The following is a 10081-nucleotide window of genomic DNA, read 5'->3' on the forward strand; positions in this document are numbered from 1 at the left end:
TACAGACCACGTGAGATCCTCAGTGATGTTTATGCCGAGGAACTTAAAACTGATCATACTCTCAACCGCAGATCGATTGATGTCAATAGGGGCTAGCCTTTCGCTGGTTGTGAACCTGTAGTTCACAACCAGCACAACTTACTCGAAAAACTCTGAAATTGATTAGACATGACCTACCACACACAAAGCCATGCTGACTATCCGTAATCGGTCCATGTCCATCCAAATACTCATATATCCGGTCCCTTACAATTCTTTCCAATAACTTTCCCACTACTGATGTCAGGCTCACTGGCCTATAATTTCCTGGATAATATTTGGAGCCTTTCTAAAACAGCAGAATAGCATTTGACATCCTCCAATCCTCTGATACCCCATCTGGCACTAAAGATGATTTAAATATCTCTTAGGGCCCTGGCAATATTTGCGCTTGCCTCCCACATGGTCCGAGGGAACACCTTGTCAGGGCCTGGGGATTTATCCCCCTACTTTGCCTCAAGACAGCAAGCACCTCCTCATAGGGTCCATGAAGTTGATGCTGCTTTGCCTCACTTCTATAGGCTGTGTATCTCCTGAGTAAATACAGATGCAGAAAAAAATCTCTTTAAGATCTCTCCATCTCTTTGGCTCCACGCATGGATTACTATTCTGTTTTTCCAGAAGACCAATATTGTCCCTTGAAATCCTTTTGCCTTTAGCATATCAGTGGAATCCCTTAGGATTCTCCTTCAGCTGATCTGCTAGGGCAACCTCAGGCCTTCTTTTAGCCCTGCTGATTTCTTAAGTGTTCTTGTGCATTTCTTATACTCCATAAGTACCTCATTTGTTCCTATCTACTATGCACCTCCCCTTTTTTTTCTTAACCAGGGCTTCAATATCCCTTGAAAACCAAGGTTCCCTAAACCTGGCTATCTTTACCTTTTATTCTGATAGACACATATAAGCTTTGTACTCTCAAAAGTTCACTTTTGAAGGCCTCCCATTTACCAAGTACACCTTTGCCAGAAAACAGCCTGTCCCAATCGATACTTGACAGATCCCTTCTGATGCCATCAAAATTGGCTTTTCTCAAATTTAGAATCTTAATCTGCGAACCAGACCTATCTTTTCCCATATTTGAAACTAATGGCGTTATGATGACCAGATGCAAAGTGTTTCCCTACACAAACTTCTGTCACCTGCCCTGTTTCATCCCCTAATAGCAGTTCAAGTATCACAATGTCTGTTGTCCCTCAGGTTGCCTTTAAATCTCTGACCTCTCAACTTAAAACTATGCCCACTAGTTCTTGATTCACTAACCCCCTCGAAAAAGACAGAGTATTGAACCTATGTCTGCTCTTCATAATTTCATACACCTCTAAAAGATCACCCCTCATTTTCTAACACTCCAACATAGTAAGTCCCAACCTACTGAATCCCTCCATAAGTCAGTCCATCAGGTCTTGGCAATATCCTTGTAATTTTTTTCTGCACTCTTACTAGCTTAATGACATCTTTCCTATAGCAGGGTGAACAAAATTAAACACACCATTTCAAATGCAGCCTCAATAATGTCTTACAATACTTAATTGCAATACTTAATCAACACACAAAGGCTGGAGAAACTCAGCAGGCCAAGCAGCATCTATGGAAAAGAGTATAGTCAACATTTCGGGCCTGAAACATCGACTATATTACATAGATGCTGCCTGGCTTGCTGACTTCCTCCGGCATTTTGTGTGTTTTGCTTGGATTTCTAGCATCTGCAGATTTTCTGTTGGTCTCTACCTAATGTTTTGATTGATGAAGACCATTGTGCCAAAAGCCTTTTTCACTATCCTGTATACTTGTTACGTCACTTTCAGCAAACCATGTACTTTTCTCTGATTTATAGCACTCCCCGGGGCCCTATAATTCACTGTAGAAGTCCTAACCTAATTTGTCTTCCCATAATGCAACAATTTACACTTATCCAAATTAAACTCCATTTGCCATTCCTTGGCTCACTTACTACCCAGTTCATGAAGGTCCCTCTGTAATTCCTGATGATTATCGTCACTGCCAGCAGTGCTACCTATTTTAGTGTTATCTCCTAACAAATCCGGGGTTCAGGGTGCTTGTATATTTCCTGTTCCCATTAATCTCACTGAATTCACTTAAAATTATACCAGTGTGTAAAATGTAAAACAAAAGTGGAATAAAAGTGTATTTTGGATATTAATAAGAATAACATCCAGGCTTCCCTAAAATCTATTAGTTCAGCACCAAAGCCTCAACGATGCTAGTTTATCAGAGTTTTAATGTAGTGGAGGGTTGAGTTAAAATGAAACCAAAAACATAATAGCACTTCAGATCAATACATCCCCATGAACTTTGATAGTTACATAAAATTTCAATTGAACTGTGCTCAAAACAATGACTTTGTTCAGTACTGATTTAACCTTTACGATCTTTTATAATTTTTTAACATTTCCTTTAGTTACTTATTTGCATCTCCTTTAAGTTTGATATCTCTTTAGGAACATTTCTGACTGTTGTATACTGCTTTGGTCTGCAGGCTCGAGCTCGACAGTTATACAATGCTGGTTATAAGTCTTTATCGTATCTGGCTAATGTAAGCCCTGAAACACTGGTCAAATCAGTTGAACATATGTCCAGACGCCAAGCTAATCAAATAGTTTCTTCTGCTAAGGTAAGGAACATTTACGGATTTTTCTTAACTGCAATGCTGGAAACCTGAAATAAGATAGAAAATGTTGGAAATGCTCAGCAGGTTAGACAGCATCTGTGAAAGAGAAGCAGTTAATGGTTCACATTGAAGACCTTTTGTCATACTCTTGGACCTGAAATATTAATCGTTTTTTTCTTTCCAAAGTTGCTGACCAACTTAATGAGTGCTTTGAGCATTTTCTGTTTTCATTACTGGCATAAATTATTGTTTGGACTACATTGATAATGTAGCCAGTAGAGTATGTTTGTTGCTTCTCAGCTGGATATTATTAGCTGAATTTTAAGTCCATTGTTACCCTGAAGGAATTCCATAATGACTGGCAGATAGGTCCCAATCATGAGTAAAACTGCTAATTATACAACATTTGACATAATGGAGTTGGCATTGCATCATAGATTTAAATATTGCTGTAGTTTTCTACTATGCCTGTAAAGCACATGATGACATGTTGAACTTGTGAAAGGAACTACCTTTTTTGAGAATCCTGTGATGCTGCTGCAAATAAATTTTCATTGCTCCTGGGCATACAACCACATGTGTATGACAATAAACTTTGACTTACAGTTGGCAGATGTGTGTACCTAGTTCTCCCATACTAATATGCTGAGGTTACATATAACCAAACGCACCAAGTGCATCTTCATATTGACTCTCAGTCTGTTTTCGGTTTATGCAGGGCTGCTCTGCAAGTGGAATGATTATTTCTCATTTCTTTCTTAATCTCAGAAATGGATGATTAAATAACTTAATTTCTTTCCTCTCATTCTCTGAGAAGACAATGACCAGTAGTTGCATACACTTGCTGATTTATACAGTCTAAGACAACAATTTCTTGATCCTTGCAAAACTGGAACAACCAAATCAAGGTGATCTTAGGCTTTCGGTTGTAGGTGTATATTGTTCATGAAGTCCTACCAGAATAAAATATTCATAAAATGATGCAGGAATAAATCCCAAATGAATCTGTAAATCCTGGTCTTGCCACCAATGCATGCATCCCATAAATGAATATTAAAAAAATTGGAGAAATGATATCTAACATCCTTACACTTTTTGTTTAATGTGATTCACTCCCAAACAATGTTGCACCCTACTCTACCCTTGATTGACTTCCATCCCAAAAGCATAATGTACATCTGTTTTCTGAACTGTAAACATGGTATTTCGAGTTGCATTTAATTAAAGGAGAAGTATTTTATTGCCACATTAGGAAATTATCTGATTATGCAAGAAGAATTCGAAAATGTCATAATTTTCACACTGTATGATGTGAGAATATAGACTACCAAGAGTAGTCATTGATCGCACATCAATGTCTGACTTTTCTCTTTACATAATGCAGACTGGTTCATGTTTCTAGCTTTATCTGTTTTTATTTTAAAATTACACTGATTTCTTCTCCGTTTATAGATGCTGCTAAATGAAAAAGCAGAAGCTTTACTAGAAGAAGTAGAAAAGCTAATGAGACGACCCATTGACTTACTATAAGAGGGTGTACCTAATCGATTTTGCCATCAACTTACCAATCTGCAACTACTGTTATTCACAATTGCTAATGAACAAAGAGATGTAGTCTGTACTGCACATGCAACTGCAACACATTCTTGAACTAAGTGGGGTTTTAGCTTATTTTATTATATTTTTAGACTCAGTAGAAAAGTTGTCCAAGTATGCAAAAACTGCCTTTGTCTAAACTACAATGTATATAGTTGTTCATGTAGAAAGAATGGAGTAACTTCAAAATTGTGCCATTATTCAAACTTGTGTTCATACCTTTTTTATAAAAGTACATAAAGCAAGTGCAATAAAATATTAGAAACTTATATTGCTTATATGCTTTTGAGTGGTTCTGGGGAGTGGGATTCCGAGGGAGAAAATGCACGTGTGTTATTGAAGTGAATGATTCTGACATTTGGACACTGACCTAATGCTTCCAGGGTGGATGATGTATTTTTACATTCACACAAGATAGTGCTAGGTTAATTGATTATTTTTAATCAATATATAGATATGACCTTCAAAAATAATCAAGTAGGTTAAATAAAGAGCAAAAATGAAATTATGAAAATAGATTAATTGCCATTATTTTGGTAGTTTTGTCCATTGAAAAAAGTAAACCAATTTGATTCTCCTGTGATAGACAACCATTCACTACTTTCCCTAATACTTGTTCCCCATGCCTTGTGCATTTTGTAACATTTCATTGTTTATTCCTTGCTTTCCCACTTCTCCCAATATTTCCACATGCAGCCGTCTCCATGTTCCCACTCTCACCACTTCACAAAACTGCTAACTCATCCAGTGCATCTCACCCTTCATAAACTTCCTTCCTACCATTACTACGCAAGTAAAATTAACTCCACACTCGTTTGTAGGTAGGCTTCAAACTGACAAGTGCAACTCCTACAATACTGTAGGATCACACATAAAAGTTGCTGGTGAACGCAGCAGGCCAGGCAGCATCTCTAGGAAGAGGTGCAGTCGACGTTTCAGGCCGAGACCCTTCGTCAGGACTAACTGAAGGAAGAGTGAGTAAGAGATTTGAAAGTTGGAGGGGGAGGGGGAGATCCAAAATGATAGGAGAAGACAGGAGGGGGAGGGATGGAGCCAAGAGCTGGACAGGTGATAGGCAAAAGGGATACGAGAGGATCATGGGACAGGAGGTCCGGGAAGAAAGACAAGTGGGGGGAGGACCCAGAGGATGGGCAAGGGGTATATTCAGAGGGACAGAGGGAGAAAAAGGAGAATGAGAGAAAGAATGTGTGTATAAAAATAAGTAACAGATGGGGTACGAAGGGGAGGTGGGGCATTAGCGGAAGTTAGAGAAGTGAATGTTCATGCCATCAGGTTGGAGGCTACCCAGACGGAATATAAGGTGTTGTTCCTCCAACCTGAGTGTGGCTTCATCTTTACAGTAGAGGAGGCTGTGGATAATTGAATACTGTAGGATAATTGTTTTGAATTTATTACCGTAATCATGGATGTGGGTAACGTAAGACTATTGCCAACTGTAACATTCTGAGTGAAGGTGATGGTAGGAAAATGACAGACATGAGAGTAAATACAGGTAGATGAGTCAAGGAGTGCATTGATGGGGTTATTTTGAGAGCTGACATGGACTCAATGGGCTAAATGGGCTCTAATGTTGTAACACGATATAAATAATTCAATGGCCTAAATACTATACAGGATAAAGATAATATCCAACTACTCAGTTTAATCAACATCAAAAGAGATTTGCTATAAGTTCTTAAGTAGTTTCATTTTGCTTTAACCATTTAGTAACTTCAACTTTTGATTGTTGGAATGTCAGAATATTTATTCATTTTGAACTAGAAAACCCCTAATTAAGCTCTGCAGTTTAATGATGCTGGGTGATCCCGCTGAAGTAATCTGTTTTATAGCCCATTTCCCAGTTCTAAACACCCTGGGAAAATGCCTTCACCCAACTCAGAGAATATGCACTGTGAAGTCATTCTGAACAGTTTTTCTTCTTGGCCTCCACAACCTAATTCTGCCTGATGCTTTCAGAATGAAATCCATTGGTGCTGTTTTCTTAATTTGTTTACAGTATTTGCCACTGAAGCTCATGAAAATGCATCTGATTTTTTTCTTTCTATTAGTTACGGTTTTAGGAACAGCTTTTTCCCCCTTCACCGTCAGATTTCTGAACAGTCCATGAACACTATCTCTTCAAGGGATGCCTACCCTGAAGAAGTTTAAATCTTCTCTTCGAGTGTTCAGTGAAATCCTCTCTCACTTCTCCCCTTTTGTGATCTCTACTGCCCTCTGACTCTTCAATAATATACGCTCCCAGACTTGCTACCACAGCCACGTATCCTTTTGAGAATTTGTCTTCGCCGCCATCTTGTTCTACATGTCTTCCAGCTCCGTTTTCAGGCCTCCTGGTTTGAACCCACTGAGGATCCCAGGTACTTGTTTTTGTTTGACTGCTTCCCTTGCTGCTTCTCCCTCCGAATTTTGCGTGCCAACCATCACTACAATGCAAGATACCTGTGAGCCCTGTCTCAGTCTCTGCCACGGCTCCCCACCTCTCTCTTCTCCATCTGCCATAGACATCTCCGACATTTAGTCCTTTGCTGGATCCACACCTTCAACTGCCAGTTCTTTGCGTTCCTCACATCAGGAATGATCAGAAGATCATCTGTCTCCAGACCGCGGATCCTGCCAACTCCAACCCTGGTTCTGATAGCCCTGGATGTCTTTGGCTCCAGACTGCAGATTCCACCACCGGCAACTCTGGCTCCAGACTGTGAATTGTGCAGCCTCTATCTGCAGCTCCAGCCTGGAACTCAGGAGGCAGCACCTCCAGGCCAAGACATTCCACGTTGCTGCTGGGCCCCTGGGCTCCCTTTTCCCCATCACCACTCTCCTACCCCAAGTCTCTCAGACTCCATTGTCACCTTTTGGATCCTCGGAGGCTCCATCTCCCACCCTACATTCCCCGAACACCCCAACCTGCCCTCTCCTCTGACACCACCAACTCTCCTCCCCCCTCTGATCCCAGCTTTAATCCCTACCTTCATCATGTCTTCACCATTCTTTCTGACCTTCTCCTCTGAGGAGGAACATTCTGTCCTCAGCAAGAGCCTTTCGCCCGCTCTCAGTGAGTTCCATGCCTGCCACGATGCTGATCTCTTCATCTGTCGCCTTTGTCTCCGAGCCCACTTTTTTGAGCAGAATTCCCCACCCCATAAGAATGACCTCGTCTGTCTCCAATCCTCCTCCTCTTCTTGGACCCCACTTTTCTTCTCTGCCTGCCCTGGATCTTTTCATCTCTAATTGCTGACGAGACATCAACTGGCTCAACTCGGCACTCCTCACTCTTCCTCAAGCCTTAGCATCTCTGAACATACTACCCTCCACTCTCTCCAAACCAATCGCAACCTTGCTGTCAAACTTGCAGACAACAGGAGTACTGGTGGTGTGTGGCGGACTGGCCTCTATGTTGCTGAGGCCAGGCAGCAACTCAGACACCTCCTCTTTCTTACCCCTGAGAGGACTCCACGGCAGACCATTAGAAAAATGTCTCCAACACCATCACTGACCTTAACAACTCTGGAGAACTACCATCCACGCCACCAAACTCACAGTTCCCTTACCCCACATTGCTCACTTCTATCTCCTACCCAAGATCCACAAATCTGCCTGTCCAGGTAGGCCCGTTGTCTCTGCCTACTCCTGCTCTACTGAACTCATATCCTCAAACCTCAACCCTATTCTATTCCCCTTGGTTCAGTCCTTACTCATCTACAGTTGAAGTCAGAAGTTTGCATACACCTTAGCCAAATACATTTAAACTCAGTTTTTCACAATTCCTGACATTTAATCCTAGAAAACATTCCCTGTCTTAGGTCAGTTAGGATCACTACTTTATTTTAAGAATGTGAAATGTCAGAATAATAGTAGAGAGAATGATTTATTTCAGCTTTTATTTTTTTCATCACTTTCCCAGTGTGTCAGAAGTTTACGAGGACCGCCCCGTCTGCCAATGGAGTAGCAGTATTTTTCTGCTGCTCTTAGTTTTCTTTCTTTCCCCCTAGTTTAAGCTTTGAATTTAAGATTTTTACTTGTTGATTCTTGAGGGTGATCAATATGTCTATGTCTACAAGAAGTGGGAAGAATTTACCTGAACCTAGTGATAAAGGTAATGGGAAAGGAAAGGTGCAAAAGGAAAGATCTGATGAAATGCCATCATGGGCTGAAGATATCGTTCAGACACTGAATTCAATTAAGGATCAGAATGGATCAATTAAAGACCAACTGGAAAAGAATAGTAATGAAATGAAGTCATTTCTGGGAAAACTTAAAGACCTGGAAACTCAAGTTATTTCACACGAAGAGGAATTGAAGATAACTAAGCAAAAGCTGTCTGAAGCTACAACTCGTTTGGAAAGATATCTAAGATTATAGACCTGGAAACTAGGTCTCGACGAAGGAATATAAGAATTGTTGGGCTGCAGGAAGGAGCTGAAGATGGAGATCTAATGGCTTACTTTGGTAAGCTTTTCCACACTTTATTTCCTACCATTCTATCAAAGCCGCCTGCTATAGAAAGGGCACACAGGGCGTTTATCTCGAAATCGAAGGACTCTAGTAAACCAAGATCTGTTCTGGTTTGCTTTCATCACTTTAAAATTAAAGATCAAATAATACGACAGGCAAGAAAATAAAGAGTTTTTAGGTTTATGGAATCTGAGCTCCGCTGCTACGAAGATTATCCAAGAGAGATAATGGAAGAAAGATCAAAAGTTGCCCTGGTAATGAAACAAGCATATGATAAGAATCTTTTCCCATCTCTGAGGTATCCGACAAGACTTAAAATTTTCCCTCCTAATTCTCCTCCTCGTAATTTTTTTGATCCAAAAGCTGCACTGGATTTTGTTCAGGCTTTGCCTGCCACTGTCACTGACACCGCTGTTGAATGATCCATCTGAAAGGCTGTTTGGCTATTTGTATATTATTCGCATTTTGGAAAGAAGATTTATGAAGGTCACTTGAATATTTCATCGACAGACTAATTAAAGAACATGGGGAGTTGTTCTTTTTGCATATTATTGGTTTTCCTTTGGAAAGATTTACGGTTTACCTATCTCTGCTCAAATGATCTCTGGACATTTTATGACTGAGGGAAGAAGATAAGGTGATTTGTTCCTTTAATTTAATACTTCGTAGCTAATTGGTAGTTTTTCCTACTAATAGGGCTTTTTATATATTTTCCTGTTCTATTATAACATTTTATAATTGAACTTAAAGCTTTTTTAGGGAATTAATATTAAACTTAATCATGGTGCTGGTTTTTCTCTCTAAGAGATAATATTATTTTGGTTCTTTCTTGTTTATCAGTCGATGGAATGTAAATACCTTTTTTTCCTGAGACTTTATTGTCTTTTTCACAAGGTTACTCTACTTTTTTACTAACTGGGGGGAGGGAAAGAAAACACAGACAGAGCAGTCAGCAGCTTTGAATTCTATCATAGATCGCTTGCCTTTTTCGGGTTTCCGGCTGTGGGTGGGTGGGTTTAGAGTTAGGAGTTTTTTCCCATTGGGAGGTTCCGGAGCATGCGTGTTTTTTACTTGGTTGTATTCTTCATCACTGCCATCTTTGAACATCCTGCATTGGTACGTGCTTTGTGCATATATGAAGTAGAATGAAATTATAGTATGCTGTTCAAACGGATTAATATAATAAGTTGGAATGTACGTGGTTGGAATCATCCTATTAAACAAAAGATTTTTAAAATTATTAACCAACTCCAACCTGATATAATTTTTGCTCAAGAGACACATATCAGGGCGGGAGATCAAAATAGATTTTTTAGATGGTGGAATGGTTTGCAATTCCACTCT

At 40.0% G+C, this 10081-nt stretch overlaps 1 protein-coding gene across 3 annotated transcripts in view; it reads left to right on the plus strand.

Moving 5' to 3' along the window:
* Positions 1 to 4572, plus strand: part of helq (helicase, POLQ like) — a 44417-nt gene extending 39845 nt beyond the window's left edge. For 2 of the 3 annotated variants that reach the window (XM_063046747.1, XM_063046748.1), the window contains exons 17-18: positions 2537 to 2671; positions 4121 to 4572. In XM_063046747.1, coding sequence (XP_062902817.1) covers positions 2537 to 2671; positions 4121 to 4198 — 213 coding nt within the window. In that variant the 3' untranslated portion in view covers positions 4199 to 4572. Of the gene's footprint in view, positions 1 to 2536; positions 2672 to 4120 lie in introns of those variants that run through there. The other variant, XR_010017748.1, reaches the window with a different exon arrangement.
* The last annotated feature ends 5509 nt before the right edge of the window (positions 4573 to 10081 follow it).

Source organism: Mobula hypostoma, chromosome 4 (genome assembly GCF_963921235.1).
Source record: "Mobula hypostoma chromosome 4, sMobHyp1.1, whole genome shotgun sequence".
In the NCBI taxonomy this organism is placed as follows: Eukaryota; Metazoa; Chordata; class Chondrichthyes; order Myliobatiformes; family Myliobatidae; genus Mobula; species Mobula hypostoma.